The 25355-nt window shown below is 48.3% G+C and overlaps 1 protein-coding gene across 2 annotated transcripts in view; it reads right to left on the bottom strand.

Annotated features, from left to right (window-relative positions):
* The window catches only part of THAP7 (THAP domain containing 7), a 92695-nt gene that overhangs the window by 53481 nt on the left and 13859 nt on the right, over window positions 1-25355 (bottom strand). The window contains exon 1 of one of the 2 annotated variants that reach the window (XM_073566555.1): window positions 16310-16393. The exons of the other annotated variant lie outside the window; for it this stretch is intronic. Within the exon in view, the coding sequence (XP_073422656.1) occupies window positions 16310-16357 (48 nt within the window). The 5' untranslated portion in view covers window positions 16358-16393. Of the gene's footprint in view, window positions 1-16309; window positions 16394-25355 lie in introns of those variants that run through there. 2 annotated transcript variants of the gene reach the window in all.

The following is a 25355-nucleotide window of genomic DNA, read 5'->3' on the forward strand; positions in this document are numbered from 1 at the left end:
TTCATTGCAAAATTGGCTGGAATTGTGATTAGACGCCATGTTGCATTTGGAGAGCCCCTGATGTGCCTAAAAAGTGGAAACCCCCCAATTCTAACTCCAATCCTAACCCCAACACACCCCTAACCCAATTCTCAGCCCTAACCCTAACACTAGCCCTAATGGGAAAATGGAAATAAATACATTTCTTTTAATTTTATTATTTTCCCCTAACTAAGGGGGTGATAAGGGGGGTTTGATTTACTATTTATGGCGGGTTTTTATGTTTGGCAGCTGTCACACGCTAAAAGATGCTTTTTATTGTAAAAATAGTTTTTGCATCACCAGATTTTGACAGCTATATATTTTTCCATATCTTGACCCACAGAGTCAAGTGAGATCTTATTTTTTGCGGGACGAGTTGACGTTTTTGTTGGTACCATTTTCAGGCACGTGACATTTTTTGATTGCTTTTTACTCCGATTTTTGGGACCCTGAATGAACAAAAACCATCATTTCATGAATTTCTTTTGGGGGGGTGTTCACACCGTTTCGCGCGTGGTAAAATTGATAAAGTAGTTTTATTCTTCGGGTCAGTACGATTACAGCAAAATGTCAATTATATAATTTTTTATGTTTTGGCGCTTTTATACAATAAAAACAATTTTATATAAAAATAAGTATTTTTGCATCACTTTATTCTGCGAGCAATAACTTTTTAATTTTTTCGCTGATGATGCTGTATGGTGGCTCGTTGGTATCATGATAATTTATGTACATCTTTTTGATCGCGCGTTATTGCACTTTTTGTTCGGCGGTATGATGATAAAGCATTGTTTTTTGCTTTGTTTTTTATTTTTTTAAGGGGTTCACTAAAGGGTTTAAGTAGTGGAACAGTTTTATAGGGCGGGTCATTACGGATGCAGCGATACTAAATATGTGTACTTTTATTGTTTTTTTAATTAACAAAATTAAAGAGTTTGCTAGGGAATTTTTTTTTTTCTTTAGGAATTTTTTAAAAATTATTTTTACACTTGTTTATTTTATTCTATTTTTTCACTTTATTTTATTGTCCCAATGGGGACATCACTGTATAGTGTCAGATCGCTGATCTGACACTTTGCAGTGCACTGTGTCAGATCAGCGATCTGACAGGCACTGCAGTGGCTTTCTCAGAGCCTGCTACGTACGGAGGTACGGAGAAAGCCGCCTCCATGCAGGATCCTGAAGGCCCCCGTGGCCATATTGGATACGGGGCCTGCAGGGAGGAGACCCTCGGAGCAACGTGAGCACATCGCGTTGCTCCGAGGGTCTCAGAGAAGCACGCAGGGAGCCCCCTCCCTGCGCGATTCTTCCCTGTGCCCCCGGTACACTGGTATCATGTTTGATCACAGTGTGCCAGGGGTTAATGTGCCGGGTGTCAGCTGTGATAATCAGCTGACACCCTGCCACGATCAGCAGCGCTTCCCCCGTGAGCGCCGCTGATTGCGGTGACGTACTATCCCGTCCACGGTTCCACGGGCCCGGGTCACATGGACGGGATAGTATGTCACATGTCAGAAAGGGGTTAATGTTCCTTGAGGACAACCACACCAAATCATCAACACACAGTTCCGGACCCACCAAACTTCTCCGATCAGCCACACTGTTATATTTGTACCCGATATTCCTGAAATTAACCAGAACCCCTTCCCGCATAGATGTAACCCCCTGTCTTTTTTTTCTTGACAAAGAAAAACCCAGCTGCAATAGAAGATGAAGACAATCTGATATGGCCCTTCATGGCCTGTCTCTCTGGACCAGAGATATTATATAAACTGCTTTTTTGGCAGGTTGGCTCCAGGAATAAGATTAATGTCCAAATCGTAAGGACGATGGGAAGAAAGTTCTCGACACCCCCGTTCTGAGAACATATCCCCGAAGTCAGATAGATATTCAGATAGAGATTGGGTACCCACCCTGGCTAACCGAGTGCCCAAGCAGTGTCCTTGGCAATACTCGCTCCACTTTACCACAGCCAGAGTCTGCTAGTCTATCACAGAATTGTGTATCGTAAGCCAAGGTAGTCCAAGAACCATAGGAGAGGGCAAGCCCTGTAACATATAACAGTCAATAAACTCTGAGAGCATGGCCCCTACCTGAAGATGTAACACACAAATGACATGAGTAAAATACCTTAGGCTCATGGGCGCAGGTCAATGGCAAATATGGGTATTGGTCTAAACCAGACCTGGGCAAAGTGCGGCCCGCGGGCCACATCCGGCCCTCTGGCTGTCTCAATCCGGCCTGTGGACAGAGACAGCCGTGAGGCTGGAAATCAGAGGTCCACAGGCCGCACAGTACCTGTCCACTTGTGTTTCCATGTGCGGCTCTGCGCTGTACCTCCGGCCACTTCCTCCACCAATCAGCATGTGAAACAGTTGAAGCAATGACGTCATTTCATTGCGTCAGCTGTGTACTCCGGAGAGTCCACGCATCAGAGGCAGAGAGAGAAGCAGAGCGCCAGGGAACGGGACCGAGGTGAGTATGTGGTGTTTTTTTTTCTCGTGTATGCGCTGTTTGAGTGGGCATGGGGAGGCTATGGGGTTGTGACATGGTGCTGCACACATGGGGGGGTGACATGGTGCTGCACATGGGTTGCCCTCCGTCACACCCAGGGCAGCGGGGTAGTCGGTACCGGGCCGGTGTCAGGGGGATGTGTCACAGCAGCGGTAACCCAGTCCGTGGCCCTGGGCGCCCAATATCAATGGCGGTGATGGTTGTAATATAGTTTATATGGAAAGTTCGTGACGCCACCTGTGGTGCTCGGCAAGTGTGATGTTAGGCCGACGCTGCGGGCAGATCCTCTGGGACTGATGGTATGCGCAGCTTAGATGGTAAAGCTCGCCACAGGCGGAGCTGTAGTTCCAGGGCAGTGTAGATGAAGTAATGGCGGGGAGGCGTAGATGATGTAGGTACAGGTACTCAGGTGTAACGGTGCGGAATAACTGGAGGACACCAGGGTGTGCGGTACCAAGGCTTTACTCACTGTTTGCAGTTCACACACACGCCCGCCTCCGTACTGTGTTCTCCAGGTCAGGGCTCCAGCCAACCTCCAAGCCATATAGGATTCTCCCTTCCACACTCCGCCAATATGTACCTTTACTGAACGACTCCTCCAATGCGCCTTTAGGTGCGAAGCACTCCAGTACTTAGTTACCCTGGAATGCCTCTCTCTAGGCATTCCTAGTCTCTACTTGTATGACAGACAGCTGTAGCCTGCTTCGGGGACTCCTTTCTGCGTCCCGGCTCTATTCAAGTGCTGTTGTGTCCCAAGTCTTTGATGGGAGCAAGGCATTAGTGGCTCACTACTCCTCCGGTGTCTGTTGCTGGACATAAAGATCCAATCAACCTCGGGGACCGGGCCCCGGCCTTTGCGCTCTGGACTGGAAGGGTTCTCTATCTTTCTTCAACCAGCTTCCCACCGTCCTTCTATTCTCCTTCGTTCCGATCTGTTCTCTCTTATGGAAGGTAAGGTTATCAATCTTATCAGTCCAGGGGCGTAACTAGAACTGATTGGGCCCCATAGCAAACTTTTAAACGGGGCCCCTTCAAGACACACCCCCTTCAAGACACACCCCCTTCAAGACACACCCTCTTACCGATAATGCATACTAGAGTCACATTAAGTAACAGAATTAGAAATAATGTCAGACAGGGAGCCCGGCAGAGAGCACACAGCACCACCACCACCACACAGCCGGGCCAGCACTCTCCGGCACTGCAGGACAGCGGTAGTCGGGAGCTGGCAGAGCTGCATGACCAAGGAGGAGGACACTGGACGCACTGAGCAGGCCGCAGGGCTGCAGGAGTCAGACAGGGAGCCCGGCAGAGAGTCCACCACCACCGTCCACCACCACACAACCGGGCCGGCACTGCAGGACAGCGGTAGTCGGGAGCTGGCAGAGCTGCATGACCGAGGAGGAGGACACTGGACACACTGAGCAGGCCACAGGGCTGCAGGAGTCAGACAGGGAGTCCGGCAGAGAGTCCACCACCACCACCACACAGCTGGCAGAGCAGAGAGAGTCCCCCACCCACCACCACACAGACACAGCCATCAGCCGAGGACATTGGACTAGTCTGTGTCAGTGTGTGACTGTCTCCTGGCCCTAGTGTCCCCTGCTGGACCCTTTCCCCTGCTATTTTATACATCGATCGACTGACTAGTCACTAGTGTGACTCACTCACCGGACCCGCTGACAGGAGGGCTCAGGGATGCGGTAACACTACAGTCAGACACAGGAGCGGGAGCAGCAGCAGGATGAGCGCAGACGACGTCCTTTGCTCTGTGTGCTGGCGCTGCTATTAGCCAGGCAGCAGCCAGCTACAGAAGAGGAACTGCCCGCGCGAACCACTGCAGACAGCACAGCAGGACCAGGTCACGCGGCGGTCAGGGCCCAGGAAAGTGACTCACCGTCACGTGACCAGACATGAACAGTGAGTCAGGAGCCGCCGCCGCTGGAGACAGCCTGCCAGGAAGCCGCCACCCGACTGCACACACAACCTAAAGTAAAGTGCAAGCGCTCTTACATTTAAAGGGGCAGGAAATCTAAAGGGCCCCCCGCGACCCTCGGGGCCCACCGGCACCGGGCATTTACCTGGTAGCCCGCCAGGCCAGACCGAGCCTGCCCCTGAGCCTCCCTCCGTTATACTCAGTCACCTCTCTCTCTCTGTCTCTTGCAGCCCCCGGCCGGTGCTTGTTCCATCTTCTCTTCTCAACGCTGTTCACTCCTTCCTGCTTTCAGCATCCACGTGGTGCCGCTCATTACATATGTGCATATGTAATGAGCCGCTCATTATGCGCATAGGTAATGAGTGGACCCTGAAAGCAGGAAGAAGTGAACAGCGCTGAGAACTGAAGATGGAATAAGCACGGGGGGGCCCGGGGCTGCCTGCAAGTGCAAGAGACATGCTAAGGGAGGAGTTGCAGTTAATTGCACTACCCGGGTAGCGCCGATTGGAGCCGGGGACCCGGGACCCTATATGGGCCGGGCCCCAAAGCAACTGCTTCGGCTGCTACCCCGGTAGTTACGCCACTGTATCAGTCTCTTTCTCTGTCTTTCTCGTGCCAGCAGCCCAGATCACTGGGACCTGCTGCAGCACGTCCCTCAGACACCCATCTTATCTCTTCTCTCTCACTCACCAACTAACTAACTCTCACTCTTCCCACTCTTTTGTATCATCTCACTCCACCCGCCTCCCAGCACATCTCGTGTTACGAAGCAGGGTCCCACGAGGGGTGCTCTGCTAACCGCCAGCCTGAATCTGTTAGGTGGCCCCACTGAACTATCCTGTGTGTGGAATGCAGGTGTGGAGCGTGGTCAGGAGTTCCCACCTTACCTGGATGGTGGGGCACTACACCTTAGGAGAAGATGCAGTACCTCTGTGGCGACTGAAGCCTCAGGGGCGCCACACACACATGGGGTGACATGGTACTGCACATGGGGGTGTGACATGGTGCTGCACATAGGGCTTGCTGGGGCTCATGCACTGCATATAGGGAGGCTGTGTGGGGCTCATGCACTGCATATAGGGAGGCTGTGTGGGGCTCATGCAGTGCATATAGGGAGGCTGTGTGGGGCTCATGCAGTGCATATAGGGAGGCTGTGTGGGGCTCATGTAGTGTATATAGGGAGGCTGTGTGGGGCTCATGCAGTGTACAGTATATAGACAGGGCTGCAACTAGGAATTTCAGGGTCCCATACTGGCAAAATTTTTGGGGCCCCCTTGAGAGTCCGCCCAGGCTCCACCCCAGCCCCGCCTCCACCCCTCAAACTGTCCACAGTCAAAAGTTTTTTAAGCTGCCACCACGCCAAGGTAGATTCTTTTGGCTGGGCCCTACTCTACTCTAACCTATTAAACATTTGCTAAAATATCCAATACAATTTAGGTATATTTTAATTTATTTTTCAATTTTTAAAATGACCAATAATATCACATACAGGGGAATAATACCACTGCACCATGACCAAACACCATATTACCACCACGTAGTGACCAAATAGCACATACAAGGAACAAATACCACCACACCATGTCCAGACCACATATTACCACCATGAGGTGACCAATAATACCACATAAAAGGAACAAATACCAAATTGCATAAAAGAAGTCTGAGGGCACCACAAAATAATACTAGGGATCACTAGCCCCACACTTAAAACGTGACTATGTTAATACTCAAGAAAAAAGAAGTGTGTACAAAAAATGGCCAGGATCACCATGAATAAATTTCAAATATTAGAAACAATACATTTTATTAAAGCATGATGATAATAATAATAATCATTTTATTTCTATAGCACCAACATATTCCGCAGCACTTTACATTATAGAGGGGACTTCTACAGACAACAGACATTACAGCATACCAATAAACACATAGATCAAAACAGATAACAAGAGGAATGAGGGCCCTGCTCGCAAGCTTGCAATCTATAAGGAAAAAGGGGAGACACGAAAGGTGGATGGTAACAATTGCTTTTGCTGTTCGGACCAGCCATAGTGTAGGAATCGGGTGTTCCTGTGATGCTGCATGAACCAGTCTAAATATGTAACAGTACAGACACAGAGGGCTATTAAATGCATATGTGGCGCCCCTGAGGCTCAGTCGCCACAGAGGTACTGCACCTCCTCCTGAGGTGTGGTGCCCCACCATCCAGGTAAGTTGGAGGCTCCTGACCACGCTCCAACACTCTCACCCCACACAACACAGTAGTTCAGCAAAGCCACATTGCGGCTCCCTGATTGGAGTGTAGCAGACCACCTTTGGTGGCTCCCTGCTTGGAACACGAAACGTGCTGGGAGGCGGGTGGAGTTGAGAATACATAAATGAGCGGGAATGTTTAGGATTACAGGTCAGTCTGGGAGAGGAAGCCACTCAGAGAGGAGTGAGGAAAGAAGATCCCTGAGAGAGGGATGGAGGAAGGAGGTGCTGCAGCAGACCTCAGTGACCTGGGTCTGCTGGCACGGGAAAGGAAAGAAGGAGAAAGACATTGAACTGAAACCTGATCTTCCATAAGAGAGAGAGAGATTAGTACGGAACGAAGGAGTAAAAGGGAACAGAGGACGTGGGTTAGGAAAGAACCCTGCCTAGAAGTTCTAAGCGCAAGGCCGGGGCCCAGTCCCCAAGGTTGTATGGATGCTAATGGTCCTGCAGCAGACACCGCTGGAGTAGTGGGCTGTAAATGCACTACTCCCATCTAAGACTTGGGGGCACAACAGCAACAGGGATAGTGAGCCGGGACTCAGGAGTGAGGAGTCCCGGAAGCAGGCTACAGCTGTCTGCCGTACAAGTAGAGTTCTTGGGAATATCTGTCAGGAGGAACTCCAGTGTAACTCAGTACTAGGAGATTTTCACACTTAAAGGCGCTATAAGAGGAGACGTTCAGAAAGGTATATGTTAGCGGAGCATTGGAAGGGAGCATTCCATCTGACCTGGAGGTTGATTGAGCCTCTGACCCGGAGGACACAGTACGGAGGCAGGCACCTGTGTGTACTACTGACTGTGAGTAAAGCTTTGGAACTACAAGCCCTGGTGTCCTCCATTGATTCTTGCGTCAACACACCCAGCACTGCTACATCTGGGTACCAGCTTCGACACTGCTTGTGCGTCTCCTCTAACTCCACATCTACACTGCCCTGGGGCTATAGCTTCACCTGTGGGGAGCTTCACCATCTTGACTGCAACACACCACCAGCCCCAGAGGATCTGCAGGCAGCATCGGCTTAACATCTCACTTGCCGAACACTACAGGTGGCGTCACAAACTATTCCATTCACTACATTCTACCATTCAAACTCCCCCTATTAATTGGCGCCCAGGGCCGCGGACCGGGTTCCCGCTGCTGTGACACATCCCGCCGACACCGGCCCGGTACCGAGTATCCCACAGCCCTGGGAGGGCGACCCAACTTGGCATCACGAACAGGATGACGAGACCCGATGCCATCGGGTTCTGTGTGCCTAAGATTTGTTGTACTTAAAACTTTTGAGAATGTGCAGAAGACCCAATTTAATAGACTGTAAAATGAACATTAAAAATGGCCGCTGGCGCGTAGAAGAAGGGCATGACGATAGGGGAGGTCCTAGGAAAAGACCGCGAACAGTCTTGGGCCTCCCCTGCCTGAATTACTATGTGACAGCAACATGGCCCACCCCCCGAGGGGTTCGTATACTGGCTTGGTATGGAGGCGCTGGAAGAAGACGCCGCCCCAAGAAGGAGGGGCAGAAGCCAGTGGCGGGAAAAGAGCCGAGACAGGAAGAACGCCAGAACGCCATGATGGAATGAGAAAAGAAGTCAGAATAACAGGGGGAGGAGAAGCCACTCGCCCCCAGGCCGCCCTTGCGGAGGCTGCGACCGCCACCACCTTACAACCGATATTGCCATTGGATGAGTCCCGTCCGGAGGAGATATATATGGGCTCTGGAGCAGAACGGAGGGCCGGGACCGCGTCCCCGTCTGGACCGGGCGTGGTTGCACCGGCCTCCACAGACGACCCCAGCCGAAACCGGCCTTGCCCCTGCCCGAATCCAACGGCGGTCCACGCCATCAACCACTCCGGGAGTTACGGCTGCCACCGTGCACCACCAGGTACCGGAGCCGGAACCGCGTCTGGGAGCGCCAGGTATGATCACCTCTCCAGGTCTGACCCTAGTTTTGGGAGCGGAACCCACGGATAGGGATGGCCCAATTGACCTCCGCCGGCGATCCCCGACCGCAGAGCCGCTGGCCGGGACCGCGTCCCCGTCTGGACCGGGCGCAGTTGCACCGGCCTCCACCGACGACCCCAGCCGAAACTGGCCTTGCCCCTGCCCGAATCCAACGGCGGTCCACGCCATCAACCACTCCGGGAGTTACTGCTGCCGCCATGCACCACCAGGTACTGGGAGCGCCAGGTATTATCACCACTCCAGGTCTGACCCTAGTTTTGGGAGCGGAACCCACGGATAGGGATGGCCCAATTGACCTCCGCCGGCGATCCCCGACCGCAGAGCCGCTGGCTGAGGTCCCAATGGACACTGAAGAATCAGATCCCGAGGAATTAGTGACAGCGCCGGCTGAATCACCGACAGCAGCAGAAGTGCCCTCGGTGGTAGCGGATATGCCGTCTCCGCAGGCAGTTGACGTTTCCATGGCCCTTTCCATTACCCCGACCAGTCCCTATCTCACCCTTTGGGAGGCAGAATACATGCGTTTGGCAAGCAACCAGCAACAAGATGAAGATACCCAAAGCATCACATCTGGTAGCGGTTCCAGTTCAGAAACCCCAGGAGGAAACAACAACCATTAGTAAATCTCGTTACCCAGGAGGATATTTGCACAGTTGTGCCATTGTTTTTCATTTTTTTTTGCACTAGTTTTCCTATCTTTGGTTATCATGTCCTTGTTTATTTTCCCAGAGTTGCCCAGTTTTGTTGGCAGCCTTTATACTTGAACTATAGAGATCATGAGCGCTGAATGGTCCAGAACTGCCATTGTAAATAGTTGAACCTCTTTAGGTGCCCTCTCTTGGTTTTACATAGACACTTTTTGAAGATAAGGTCTACCTCATCTGGAGTATGACTCCGATCAAAGGACACTGCAAGAGATCCCGGCTGGGAGTAGTGTCCAGCGTTTCCAAGAATTGTTGAAAGTTTTAATGTGAAGTATTTGATAATGATGTGTCTTATGAGAGTATTGGTAACTAGGAAATGGCTTTTATATAGAATTAGGAATGTTTGGACAGAGAGATGAGAGATTTGAATAAAGAATTGGAAATGTAGGTGATGAACCAGGCACCACGGTTGTCACTCAGAGTTAAAAGAAAGTAGAAAATGTGCACTAAAGATGGAAAGAAATGTGTAGATGAAGAATTCCATTCACGCCATTCTACCATTCAAACTCCCCCTATTTGGGCGCCCAGGGCCGCGGACCGGGTCCCTGCTACTGTGACACATCCCGTCGACACCGGCCCGGTACCGAGTACCCCACAGCACTGGGAGGGCGACCCAACTAAAGCATGTGAAAATATGATGCGAGGAACCTGGTTATGATAAAAAAAATTTGAATGATCCACACAGGGACATTTAGGTTAATGCGTTGAGGTGATAGGCCAGTCTGAACAAATGCGTTTTTAGGGCACGCGTATAACTGTGGGAATTAATCGTATTAACCTGGGTAGTGCATTCCATTGAATTGGAGCAGCACGTGAAAAGTCTTGGAGACGGGAGTGGGAGGTTCTGCTTATTGAGGATCAGTAGCGTAGCCACCAGGGGGGGGCAGAGGGGGCAGTCGCCCCGGGCCCCAAGCTCTGAGGGGCCCACTGAGCTACGCTACTGTAACTGTATCGGCGTGCACACCGCGCCCATACAGTTACATTCTACGGCAGAGCAGGGAGAATCGATCTCCCTACTCTGCTGCCCAACCGCTATGGGCCCCTGAGAAGGCGGTGGGGGGCCCCGGTGCCAGCAGTGGGCCCCCCACCTCACAGCCAGCAATGTCGTCCTGAGCTTTTCTGTGCGCACTGCGCACAAGACCTGTGATGAGGTCACAGGAGGGGCGGAGTCAGGGGGTCACATGATCAGGGGCTTCAGCACAGGGCTCTGCTGTGCTGGTTGTCATGGTGCTGGATGAGGTGAAGTATGTTTCTGTGTGGGGTCAGGATTGGTTTACAGGGTGGATGTAGCAGAGCTGTGTGTGTATGAGGTGTAGAGAGTGGAGCCGTGTGTGTAGAAGGTGTACGGAACAGAGATATGCATGTATGAGGTGTGCAGAGGAGCGGAGCCGTGTGTGTATGGGGTGAGCAGAGCTGTTTGTGTACGGAGCGGAGCCAAGTGTGTACGGGGTGTACAGAGCAGAGCTGTGTGTGCGGCGTGTACGGAGTGGAGCCGTGTGTGCAAGGTGTACGGATTTGAGCCGTATGTGTACGAGGTGTATGGTGCAGAGCCGCGTGTGTACGGGGTGTGCGGAGCAGAGCCGTGTGTGTACAAGGTGTACAGAGCGGAGCCAGGTGTGTACAAGGTGTACGGAGCGGAGCCGCATGTGTACAGCATGTACGGAGCAGAGCCGTGTGTGTATAGGGGGTATCAGGTGCAGTAATAGGGACACATATGGCAGCAATGGCTCAGTATTGGGGTATCAGGTGCAGTAATAGGGACACATACGGCAGCAGTGGCTCAGCATTGGGGTATCAGGTGCAGTAATAGGGACACATACAGCAGCAGTGGCTCAGCATTGGGGTATCAGTTGCAGTAATAGGGACACAAGGCAGCAGCGGCTCAGTATTGGGGTATCAGGTGCAGTAATGGGGACACATACGGCTGCAGCGGCTCAGCATTGAGGTATCAAGTGCAGTAATAGGGACACATACGGCTACAGTGGCTCAGTATTGGGGTATCAGGTGCAGTAATAGGGACACATACGGCTGCAGCAGCTCAGCATTTGGGTATCAGGTGCAGTAATAGGGACACATACGGCAGCAGTGGCTCAGTATTGGGGTATCAAGTGCAGTAATAGGGACAAATATGGCAGCAGCGGCTCAGCATTGGGGTATCAAGTGCAGTAATAGGGACATATACGGCAGCAGCGGCTCAGCATTGGGGTATCAGGTGCAGTAATAGGGACACATATGGCAGCAGTGGCTCAGTATTGGGGTATCAAGTGCAGTAATAGGGACATATACGGCAGCAGCGGCTCAGCATTGGGGTATCAAGTGCAGTAATAGGGACATATACGGCAACAGCGGCTCAGTATTGGGGTATCAGGTGCAGTAATAGGGACACATACGGCAGCAGTGGCTCAGTATTGGGGTATCAGATGCAGTAATAGGGACACATACAGCAGCAGCGGCTCAGTATTGGGGTATCAGGTGCAGTAATGGGGACACATACGGCTGCAGCGGCTCAGCATTGGGGTATCAGGTGCAGTAATAGGGACACATACGGCAGCAGAGGCTCAGCATTGGGGTATCAGGTGCAGTAATAGGGACACATACGGCAGCAGCAGCTCAGGATTGGGGTATCAGGTGCAGTAATAGGGACACATACGGCAGCAACAGTGGCTCAGGAGTGGGGTATCAGGTTCAGTAATTGGGACACATACGGCAGCAGCGGCTCAGCATTGGGGTATCAGCAGGATGATGGGTTTGTGCAGGTTGGGGATACATGGTTAAGGGGCTGGAATATGAGAAGTGAAACGTGTCGTTGTTGTATTCTCTGTAGCCGAGTCCTGGTTGGAGGAGTTGTCATGTCGGTCTGGGCCAGATGGAAAAGACGTGAAAAGTGACAGATTCCATCAGAAAGAACGTCAGCGGTAAGACACCAACTATACCTGTGCAGTAATCACATATGTTTTGTAGGACTGGTATTTACCACTGACCCATTGCGGTAATATCCATGTTGGTCTTTATATAGGAATTATTTTCAGTAACAGCGCAGTCATCTCCTATATCCACTATTAGGGTGCGTCACCGAGTTGTAATCAAAGTTACCTAGTTAGGGGCCCACTCAGAAGTTTCGCCCCCCTGAACCGAAACCCTAGCTACACCTCTGTTGAGGATGCTAACCTCAGGTCATTAGCATAACGGAGGGCACGGGTAGGGTGGTAGGCAGAGACGAGGGAGGAGATGTAGGGTGGTGCTGAGACATGGAGTGCTTTGTGGGTGAGGATAATAAGTTTATACTGAATTCTGAAGTTGATGGGTAACAACCAGTGTAAGGACTGGCACAAGGTAGAGGCATCGGTATAACGATTGGTGAGGAATTTGATCCTGGCTGCAGCATTTAAGACAGATTGGAGAGGGGAGAGTTTGGTAAGAGGGAGACCAGTTAGTAGAGAGTTACAATAATCTAGACGAGAATGAATAAGAGAAACAGTAAGAGTTTTTACAGAGTTGAAAGTGAGAAAGGGTTGAATTCTATAAATGCTTTTGAGGTGCAGATAACAAGAGCGAGCCAGTGATTGGATGTGGTGTGTGAATGAAAGCTCGGAATCAAGTATAACCCCAAGACAGCGGGCATGTTGCTGGAGACTAATGGTGGAACTACACACGGAGATGGCAATGTCGGGCATAGGTAGGTTAGTAGAGGGAGGAAACACGAGGAGTTCTTTTTTTGACAGGTTCAATTTCAGATAGAGGGAGGACATGATGTTAGAGACAGCGGTAAGACAATCACTGGTGTTTTCCAAAAAGGCAGGCGTAATATCAGGAGTAGAGGTGTATAACTTGGTGTCATCAGCATAGAGATGGTATTGAAACCCAAATCTACAGATTGTTTGACCAAAAGGGCCGGAATACAAAGAGAAGAGAAGGGGGCCTAGAACCGATCCTTGAGGAACTCCAACAGTAAGGGGAAGATGAGATGTCCTTGAGGCCGATGGAGCGGAGCATAGTGAGGAGGAGATGATGATCCAGTGTCGAATGCTGCAGAGAGATCCAAGAGAATTAGCATGGAGTAGTGACCATTAGATTTAGCTGTTAGAAGATCATTAGAGACTTTAGTGAGGACAGTTTCAGTAGAGTGTAGAGAGCGGAAACCGGATTGTAGAGGGTCGAGAAGAAAGTTATCTGAGAGATAGCGGATAAGTTGGGCGTGAACCAGGCGTTCCAGGAGTTTAGAGATGAAGGGAAGATTAGAGACTGGTCTATAGTTAGAGGCACAGTTTTGGTTGAGGGATGTTTTTTTTTTTAGTAATAACTGTATGATGTCATGCTTAAATGAGGAAGGAAGGATACCGGAAGAGAGAGAGAGGTTGAATATTTTTGTTAGCTGAGTGGTGACAGTAGGGGAAAGGGACTGGAGGAGATGTGATGGAATTGGGGTTACTGGTGCAAGTAGAAGGGCGAGAAGATGCAAGGAGCCTGATTACTTCTTCTTCTTCTGTTACTGGTTCAACATCAGAGAGTGAGCTAGATGCAGCCGGAGAGGGAGGACAGTACATGGTATGAGCTGATTGGAAGATAATTTCCTGTCGGATATGGCCAATTTTTTTCTAGAGAATGATAGAAGGTTGTGGTCAGAGAGTGGGAGAGGGGAGTTTGTGAATTCATCCACTGAGCAATGTCGGGAGAAGACCAAGTCGAGGGAGTTTACGTTTTCATGCGTGGGAGAGTTAGTATGCTGCGAGAGGCTGAAAGAGGAGGATAAAGATAAAAGGTGAGAAGCAGATGGTGAGAGGGGAAGAGCAATGGGGATGTTGAAGTGTCCCATGATGAGGGTGGGGATATCACAGGAGAGATAGTGTGGAAAAGCCAGGTGGCAAAATGATCCAGAAACTGATGGGAGGTGCCTGGAAGACGATACACCACCACCACTCGCATGGAGAAAGGGATGTAGAGTCTGACAGAATGGACCTCGAAAGACGGAAAAACAAGTGGGGGTACTTGAGGGATAACCTGAAAGGTATATTTGGGTGACAGGAGCAGACCAACCCCTCCACCTGCTTTGTTGCCCGATCTTGGGGTATGTGAGAAGTGTAGTCCACCATATGAAAGAGCAGCAGCAGCGGTGGTGTCTGACTGCTGGATCCAGGTTTCAGTAAGAGCCAGAAGGTTAAGAGAATCAGAAAGGAAGAAGTCATGGTTAAAGGAGAGTTTATTACACACTAAGCGATAATTCCAAAGGGCACAATTAAAAGAGATAGAAGGCATGCAGGGAATATTAATAAGATTAGAGGGGTTTCTGAGTGTAGCAGTTGAGGGGTTCGACTTACTATGACATGGGGGGCCGGGGTTGGGAGAGATGTCTCCAGCAACTAGGAGAAGGAGGACAGAAAGAGTGAGCAGATGGTTAAGTGATTTGTGAGAGCGTCTCGTGTGTTGGATGGTGCGAATGAATGGATCTGTGCTGTTTAGCAATGTGAAAAGAGTGTGAGTGCTATACATAGGAGAGGAAAGAACAGAGGGGCCAATATGGATGGAGTGTAAAGAGTTAAAGCATGGTCAGTGGATGTGAGTGAATGCAGCAGCCAGAGCTCTTTCCCCTGAGGAAGCCACGCTTAGTGGCGATACACATGGGGTTCCTCTCTCCACACACCATGCTGTGACAGGGTATTTGTATGTCCGCATCCACCTACAGATTTTTTTGCTGCCTTCTTCTTTTACCCCTAAATGGCTTTTACCATATGCTATAGTCCTTATATTTAAACCTATAGCTCAACTGACCCCATTGTTTAGGGTCTTTTGCATTTGCTCTAATGGGGTTCTCTCAGTGCAGCTTTAACCACTGGACTTGAATATTTTGTCTGTTTTTGGGGCAATTTACTTCATTTAGACTATTGGCTGATTGTCATTTGTTCAATGTTGCGTTATTTTTTATACGTCTGGTGCACAGTTGAGATAGCTGCAAGGTACCTAACCAGTCCTTCACGTGTTATGGTTTATACCTTCAATGTTTTTTTTTTAATTGTTTTTAACGTGTGGTCTGTACCTTGTTTATGTGATCCTGTGTAATCATGCTTTAATAAAATGTATTGTTTCTAATATTTGAAATTTATTCATGGTGATCCTGGCCATTTTTCGTACACACTTTTTTCTTGAGTATTAACAGGAACAAATACCAACACACCATGACCAGACCAAATATTAACACCACACAGTGACCAAATAATAGCACATACAAGGAACAAATACCGCCACACCACACCACATAGTGACTGAATACTACAATACTGATCAGTAATAAAAAACACAATACTAAGGCTAGTTTCACACTAGCGTTTTGGAGCGCAGCGACGGCCTGCTCACGGCCGCCGCTAAGCCCCGCCCCCTGCCGCGCCCTGCCGGTAGCTCCGCCCACCGGCGCATGACGCTGCATGCGCCCTGCGTCCCCTATCTTTATCACAGGGGGCGCAGGCCGTGCGCAGTATGCGTTTGGCGGCGCATGCGCCTTTTTGGCGGTGCTCCGACGCAAACAAACTACAGCAGGTTGCGTTTGGCGCAGGTCGGCACACCGTCAAAAGGACGCATGCGCCGCCAAACGCATACTGCGCACGGCCTGCGCCCCCTGTGATAAAGATAGGGGACGCAGGGCGCATGCAGCGTCATGCGCCGGTGGGCGGAGCTACCGGCGGGGCGCGGCAGGGGGCGGGGCTTAGCGGCGGCCGTGCGCAGGCCGTCGCTGCGCTCCAAAATGCTAGTGTGAAACTAGCCTAATATCACCATAAGTGCCATTATACACAGGAGATCTGTACTTAGTATGCAGTGTCTGTGTATAGGTAATACAGTAATCACCAGTGACATTGTACACAGGACCGCTCTATATAGTATACAGTATATAGTGTCAGTGTACATGTAACACACTGACTCACCAGTGATGTCTCTAGGTGAAGTCCTTCATCCTCGCTTTTAATCTTCATCCAGCACAGACCGCCGTCACTTCTTTCAGCCAGAGCTGGTCTCTGCAGGAAATAACACATTTATCTAGAGCACTGCTTGCAAAACACACTTATTTTTTTCCCCAAATTCTAAACTACACAAGATGAAGAAAAAAAGGCGACATAGTGTCGCTCTGCACAGTAACAGGACCGCCCCCATTTAAAACAGTATCCTCAAAAAATAATAAAAACATCCCTGCAGTAATAATATCCCTTAATTAGCCCCTATGGTAATAATATCCCCCCATCCTAGCCCCTGTGTGTCTCATTCCTGGCTCCAGCCATATGTTCTCCTATCCTGCCCCTATGTGATGTCCCATCCTGCCCCATATAGCAAAAGAGAAGAGAAAAATTCCAGCTCACCCATTCAGAGGATCCTCTATGGCAAGTTGTATATTTCAAAGCCGTCTGCTGGAAAACCAGATGGTAGGCATGGGCACCACAGTGTGGTTAATCCTCGCAAAACTCTTTTCTGTGCATTCCTCCTCCTGCCCCATATGATCTCCCCATCCTGCTCCTTCTGTCCCGTGATCCTGCCCCATCTGTCCCGTGATCCTGCCCCATCTGTCCCATGATCCTGCCCCATCTGTCTCCATCATATCCATCCTGTCCCAGGATCCTGCACCATCTGTCTCCATCCTGCCCCATGATCCTACACCTCTGTCTCCATCCTGCCCCATGATCCTACACCTCTGTCTCCATCCTGCCCCATATTCCTCCGATTGGCTGGCAGCTTTAACTATTGCCATGCGGGCCCGCAAGGCAATAGAGTAACTGAACCTGCATCTCGAACGCAGGTTCAGTTATTGAACCGTAGAATCCTGCCGTTGGGGTCTGATGAGCAAAAGTGACGGGGCCCGATGCGGGCCCTCTCTGCCCACCAGGCCCCATACGCCAGTCAGGGTAGTAATGTCCTGATGGCAGCCCTGTTTATAGAGAGGCTGTGTGGGGCTCATGCAGTATATGGGGAGGCTGTGTGGGGGCTCATGCAGTGTGTATAGGGAGGCTGTGTGGGGCTCATGCCGTATATGGTGAGGCTGTGTGGGGTTCATGCCGTATATGGGGGAGGCTTTGTGGGCTCATACCGCATATAAGGCGCTGTTGGGGGGCTCATACAACATACAGAAGGGGCTGTGCTCGGGTTCAAACTATATATAGGAGGATGTCAGCATATTTCATTCTGTTCAATATTAAGTGATACAATTAATATTAATAAAATTATCAATAATATAATAATTATAATATATCAATGTTAATATTGAGCAGAATTAATTTCAGCCTATTGGTTCCGCCCTTCACAACAGTCACGGTCTCTCATGTGGCCCCTTGGAAAAATTAATTGCCCACCTCTGGTCTAGGCAGTTTATGCCATTTAAGGCCCTGGAGCTGGATGATCTTAGTGTCGATCATATTAAACCCTGCCCCACTGTCCAGAAAGGCAGAAATAATCACCTTATTTTTCCCAAGATGGTTCTCGGGCAGTGAAAAAAATTGTGACCTACCCACAGAGGAAATACGTACACCCGGGTTGCTAACCTCTCCACAACCCGGGCTCTTTAGTTTTCCAGCAGCTGTTTCTGGTGTGATAAGGAAGGACAAGCACCCATAAAATGACTCTTTCCACCACAGAAGAAACATACTCCCCCTTTACGCCGAACTACAGTTTAACTAACAGCACAAGTTACCCCACCCAACTGCATGAGTTCCACAGTTAACTCACACCTAGGTTCCCTTGACCCTGTACCGTCCGCAAATTGGAGTGTTTCTTTAAGTCTCTGGCGAAGACGGTGGTCCACACAGATTGCCAGATACATGGCTGCTTCAAGGGAAACTGGAGTCTCATACAGGGCAAAGGTATCTTTTACCCTCAGAGAAATCTCTTGACTGAACTGGCTATGGAGCGCGGAGTAATTCCAATTAAAGTCAGTGGACCACCTCCAAAATTCGGAGCAATACTCCTCCGCTGGCCGGTCTCTCTGCCAAAGCTGACGGAGTGTAGCCTCGGCCACGGAGACGCAGTCGGGGTTGTCATATATGTGACCCAGCGCCTGAAGAATTTCCTCAACTGCCCAAAGCAACTGAGAGTCTGCCAAGAGAAAATAATGCTCAGGCATTGGTGTCACCCGGCAGGAGTGAGATTACGATCCCCACCCATTGCTCCTCGGTTTCCAAGGGATGGGGCCGCAATTTAACCCCTTTCTGATATGAGACGTACTATCCCGTCCATGGGCCCCGGGCCCCTATGCCCATGGACGGGATAGTACGTCTAGCGCGATCAGCTGATTATCAATCAATTATCAATGTGCAATCTGCATTTAAACAAAATTTGACCGGTGCAAAAGTATGGGCACCCTTATCATTTTCTTGATTTGAACACTACTTTTTACTGACTTCCTGAAGCACTAAATTGGTTTTGTAACCTCATTGAGCTTTGAACTTCATAGCCAGGTGTATCAAATCATGAGAAAAGGTATTTAAGGTGGCCACTTGCAAGTAGTTCTCCTATTTGATTCTCCTATGAAGAGTGGCATCATGGGCTCCTCAAAACAACTCTCAAATGATCTGAAAACAAAGATTATTCAACACAGCTTTTCAGGGGAAGGATACAAAAAGTTGTCTCAGAGATTTAACCTGTCAGTTTCCACTGTGAGGAACATAGTAAGGAAATGGAACACAGGTACAGTTCTTGTTAAGCCCAGAAGTGGCAGGCCAAGAAAAATATCAGAATGCAGAGAAGAAGAATGGTGAGAACAGTCAAGGACAATCCACAGACCACCTCCAAAGACCTGCAGCATCATCTTGCTGCAGATGGTGTCACTGTGCATCGGTCAACAATACAGCGCACTTTGCACAAAGAGAAGCTGTATGGAAGAGTGATGCGAAAGAAGCCGTTTCTGCAAGCACGCCACAAACAGAGTCGCCTGAGGTATGCAAAAGCACATTTGGACAAGCCAGTTACATTTTGGAAGAAGGTCCTGTGGACTGATGAAACAAAGATTGAGTTGTTTGGTCATACAAAAAGGCGTTATGCATGGAGGCTAAAAAACACAGCATTCCAAGAAAAACACTTGTTACCCACAGTAAAATTTGGTGGAGGTTCCATCATGCTTTGGGGCTGTGTGGCCAATGCTGGCACCGGGAATCTTGTTAAAGTTGAGGGTCGCATGGATTCAACTCAGTATCAGCAGATTCTTGACAATAATGTGCAAGAATCAGTGACGAAGTTGAAGTTACGCAGGGTGTTATGAATGAGTCACCGTAGGAGGCAAAAACAGAAATACTAGCTAAGTCCAGAAAACCTGAGAAGTTGGCAGCTATCGGATTGCAGACCCCTGAACCTATCAACAACAACTAGCAGTAGCCGTGAGGGGTTCCTACGGTGCCCTAGACCCCTCGATCACAGCCGGAGAACTAAATAGCCTAAAGACAGAAAGGGAAATCTAAACTGCCCGAGAGCAGACCCCCAAAGCAAAAGGCAGCCCCCAACATATAATGACAGTGAAGCAAGATGAAAAAATACTCACACAGATAGATAGGCTGAGCAAATGATGGGGCCAAAGCTAACTAAATAGGACAGGATAGAAAAGCTGCTGTCTGCAATCTGCCAAAACCCTATCAAAACAAGAGCCAACAGACTGATAGGGAAAAAAGCCCTGAAGACGCTAGGCTTCAAAAAGACTATATCAGTACTCAGGTACTTTCTGAAGACAGAGCAAAAAGGAATTCAGCTCACCCCAGCAGGGAATGGCAGAAAGCCAGAAAAACAAGGCAAAACAAAACCAAAACACAAATGCAAAAAGCAGAGCAGAAAACTTAGCTTTTGAGGAGCAGGAATCAGACTGGTCTCCTAGAATCCCTCAAGGAAATCACGAGCAAGGCAGAAGGGCGTCGGCTGCCTTATATCGAGTCAGCAATTCCAGTCCCCCAGTCATCATCATCCTGCTCAGGTGCTTGGTAATCAGCCTCACTACCTTCCTTCACCAGAAGAGGGAGTTCATCAGACCTCAATGGTGAAGGGGAAAATGAACTCACAACAGCAGGGGATGGATATTTCAACAAGACAATGATCCAAAACACCGCTCCAAATCTACTCAGGCATTCATGCAGAGGAACAATTACAATGTTCTGGAATGGCCATCCCAGTCCCCAGACCAGAATATCATTGAACATCTGTGGGATGATTTGAAGCGGGCTGTCCATGCTCGGCGACCATCAAACTTAACTGAACTGGAATTGTTTTGAAAACAGGAATGGTCACAAATACCTTCATCCAGGATCCAGGAACTCATTAATAGCTACAGGAAGTGACTAGAGGCTGTTATTTTTGCAAAAGGAGGAGCTACGAAATATTAATGTCACTTTTATGTTGAGGTGCCCATACTTTTGCATCGGTCAAATTTTGTTAAAACATTTTCTGTTAGTACAATAAACCTCATTTGAATCCAGAAATATAACTGAGTCCATCAGTTATTAGATATATGAAACTGAAATAGCTGTTGCAAAAACCAAAATTGTTATAAAGCAAAAAGGTTAACATTAATAGGGATGCCTAAACTTTAACATATGACTGTAAATAACCATGGTACCGCTGAAAACGTCATCTTGTCCGCAAAAAACGAGCTGCCACACAGCATCATCAGTGAAAAAATCAAAAGTTATAGCTCACAGAATAAAGCGATGCAAAAATAATTATTTTTTATATAAAATTGTTGTCAGCGCATAAAAGCACCAAAACATAAAAATAACATAAATGAGGTATCGCTGTAACCATACTGACCCAAAGAATAAAACCACTTTATCAATTTTACCACACGCAGAACGGTGTAAACGCACTCCCTAAAATAAGATCTTGAAATGCTGGTTTTTGTTCATTCTGCGTCCCAAAAATCAGAATAAAAAGCGTTCAGAAAATGTCACGTGCCCGAAAATGGTACCAATAAAGAAGTCAACTCGTCCCGCAAATAATAAGATCTCACATGACTCGGTGGGTCAAAATATGGAAAAATATAGCTCTCAAAATGTGGTGATGCAAAAACTATTTTTACAAAAAAAGCGTCTTTTAGCGTGTGACAGCTGCCAAACATAAAAACCGCCATAAATAGTAAATCAAGCCCCCCTTTATCACCCCCTTAGTTAGGGAAAAATAATAAAATTAAAAAAATGTATTTATTTCCATTTTGCCATTAGGGTTAGGCTTAGGGCTAGGGTTAGGGGTAGGGTTAGGGCTAGGGTTAGGGCTGAGATTAGGGTTAGGGGTGTGTTGGGGTTAGGGTTGGAGTTAGAATTGGGGGGTTTCCACTGTTTGGGCACATCAGGGGCTCTCCAAATACAACATGGCGTCTGATCTCAATTCCAGCCAATTCTGTGTTGAAAAAGTCAAATGGTGTTCCTTCCCTTCCAAGCTCTGCCATGCGCCCAAACAGTGTTTTACCCCCACATATGGGGTATCAGCCTACTCAGGACAAATTGAAAAACAACTTTTGGGGTCCAATTTCTCCGGTTACCCTTAGGAAAATAAAAAATTGGGGGCAAAAATATCATTTTTGTGGAAAAAAACATGATTTTTTTATTTTCACGCCCGGGCGTTATAAACTTCTGTGAAGCACTTGGGGGTTCAAAGTGCTCACGACACATCTAGATAAGTTCCGTGGAGGGTCTAGTTTCCAAAATGGGGTCACTTGTGGGGAGTTTCAACAGTTTAGGCACATCAGAGGCTCTCCAAACGCGACATGAGACCCGCAGACCATTCCATCAAAGTCTGCATTCCAAAATATCACTACTTCCCTTCCGATCCCCGACGTGTGCCCATACAGTAGTTAACTCCCACATATGGGGTATCAGCGTACTCAGGACAAATTGGAAAACAACTTTTGGGGTCCAATTTCTCCTGTTACCCTTGGGAAAATAAAAAAAAATGGGGACTAAAAGATCATGTTTGTGGAAAAAATATGATTTTTTTTATTTTGACGCCCAGGTGTTATAAACTTCTGTGAAGCACTGGGGGGGTTCAAAGTGCTCACCACACATCTAGATAAGTTCCTTAGGGGGTCTAGTTTCCAAAATGAGGTCAATTGTGGGGGGTTTCCACTGTTTAGGTACATCAGGGACTCTCCAAATGCGACATAGCGTCTGATCTCTATTCCAGCCATAAAAGTCAAATGGCGCTGCTTCCTTTCCGAGCTCTGCCATGCGCCCAAATAGTGGTTTACCCCCACATATGGGGTATCAGCGTACTCAGGACAAATTGCAGAATAACTTTTGGGGTTCTGTTACCCTTGGAAAAATAAAAATTGAGGATGAAAAAATCTTTTTTGTGGAAAAAATATGATTTTTTAATTGTACGGCTGTACGTTATAATCGTCTGTGATCCCTTGGGGGTTCAAAGTTCTCACCACACATCTAGATAAGTTCCTTGGGGGGTCTAGTTTCCAAAATGGTGTCATTTGTGGGGGTTTCCACTGTTTTGGCACATCAGGGGCTTTCCAAACTCAACATGGTGTCCGATCTCAATTCCAGCCATAAAAGTCAAATGGCGCTGCTTCCCATCCGAGCTCTGCCATGCGCCCAAATAGTGGTTTACCCCGACATATGGGGTATCATCGTACTCAGGACAAATTGCAGAATAACTTTTGGGGTCCTGTTACTCTTGGAAAAATAAAAATTGAGGGTGAAAAGATCATTTTTGTGGAGAAAAATATGATTTTTTAATTGTACGGCTGTACGTTATAAACTTCTGTGAAGCCCTTGTGGTTTCAAAGTTCTCACCACATATCTAGATAACTTCCTTGGGGGGTCTAGTTTCCAAAATGGGGTCACTTGTGGGGGGTTTCCACTGTTTAGGCAAATCAGGGGCTCTCCAAACGTGACATGGCGTCCAATCTGAATTCCAGACAATTTTGCATTGAAAAAGTCAAACGGCGCTCCTTCCCTTCTGAGCTCTGCCATGCACCGAAACAGTGGTTCCCCCCACATACCAGGTGTCAGAGACACCGCACTGCACTTGCTCATAGAGCCAGTGCGCGTGTCCTGAATACAGAAGCAGTGCTAAAAGATACCTGTAGAGACGGGCAGCAGAGGTGACCATGCGTGCTTCAGGCTAATAGTGTCAGGGTCCAGTCAGCGCTGGAAAGTAAAGAGGCATAGGACCTGCGGACACTGAAACTGAATAGTCTACACGGGACCTATGGTCAAGTGACTGCAAGGGGGCGTGGCTTAGCGTCCTGTATTCAGATAGGACAGGACACCATACAACAACTCAGAGTCAGGCAAAACGGAGGTCACACACAGTACGGGCAAACGAGGTACAGGAGGGACAAACAGACGGGTAGTCAGACAAAGCCAAAGGTCATACACAAGAGGGTGACGCGGTACCAAGGGGACGAGCAAAGAGAAGTCGGGTCACAAGCAGAGAGTCATACACAAGAGGTAGCGCAGTACAAGAAGGGCAGGCAGAACTCGTAACAGGGACAGAACCAGATCACAACCGAACAAGCAAGCAAGATATCAGGCACAAGGCACACGTATACAAGAGGTCACTTAACTCAGCCGAGGGCAGGAGTATAACTGACACCGGACCCAGGTCCAGTGAGCACTAAATAGCCTCCTGCTGCCAGAGAGAGGCAGCACAATTAACCCATAGTCTAACCAGGACGGGTCAAAGCGAAATCCCATCCTGGATCATGACACCAGGTATCAGCGTACTCAGGAGAAATTGCACAATAACTTTTGCAGTCCAATTTCTCCTGTTACCCTTGCTAAAATAAAAAAAATTGGTCTTGAAGTAATTTTTTTGTGAAAAAAGTTAAATGTTCATTTTCTAAACATTCAAAAAATTCCTGTGAAGCACCTGAAGGGTTAATAAACTTCTTGAATGTGGTTTTGAGCACCTTGAGGGGTGCAGTTTTTAGAATGGTGTCACTTTTGGGTATTTTCTATCATATAGACCCCTCAAAGTGACTTCAAATGTGATGTGGTCCATAAAAATAAAATGGTGTTGCAAAAATAAGAAATCGCTCGTCAAATTTTAACCCTTATAACTTCCTAACGAAAAAAAAATTTTGGTCCCAAAATTGTGATGATGTAAAGTAAACATATGTGAAATGTTACTTATTAAGTTTTTTGTGTGCCGTATCTCTGTGATTTACCGGCATTAAAGTTCAAATTTGGAAAATTGCGAAATTTTCAAAATTTTCGCCAAATTTCCGTTTTTTTCACAAACAAACACAAGTTATTTGAATGAAATTTTACCCCCAGCATTAAGTACAATATGTCATGAGAAAACATTGTCAGAATCAGTGGGATCCATGGAAGCGTTTCAGAGTTATTACCTCATAAAGGGACAGTGGTCAGAATTGTAAAAATTGGCCCGGTCATGAACGTGCAAACCACCCTTGGGGGTAAAGGGGTTAAAGTAAAGCTTACAGGCCTCCCTGAAAACAGCAAACTTGTCACGGCCCCCCCCCCAGAGAACCTGTCATGTTAACGACCTTGGGTTCCAGCAGGGGTTGCCTGGGAGTCGTGGACCCTAAACCAGACGAGCTAGGGTGCTGTGAAACAACTCCAGGCTGAGTTGCTGCAGTTGCCCAGCCAGAGCATTAATTGGATCCATAATGGAACAAAAATGGTACGGTCAGCGTTAATGTCATGTAACTGCAGTTTGATATCCTGGGGCTATGGGCTCCTTCCCTATCCCTAAAGCTAGGGGCACCATAGTTATACCTGCTCCTTGGATTACTTCTAATGGTGAAGATGCTGAGGCCACGTACCTTGCTGAGCTCCTGAATATGTCCTTATTTATCTGTCCCACCCTGAGAAGTGGGGAGTAGTTGTATTTAAGATTACACATACCAGACTAACAAGGGTAGAGGTACAGGGATGAATGAAAATACCAATCATACAAATATGCACTCACAAACAACAGAGTGGAACACTGGGACGTAAACCAAAGGAAAAACCAAGTAGGAGAGGATGAGGATATGCA

The sequence above is a fragment of the Dendrobates tinctorius genome, unplaced genomic scaffold (assembly GCF_039654945.1).
Source record: "Dendrobates tinctorius isolate UK_male_01 unplaced genomic scaffold, ASM3965494v1 ptg000018l, whole genome shotgun sequence".
Classification (NCBI taxonomy): Eukaryota; Metazoa; Chordata; class Amphibia; order Anura; family Dendrobatidae; genus Dendrobates; species Dendrobates tinctorius.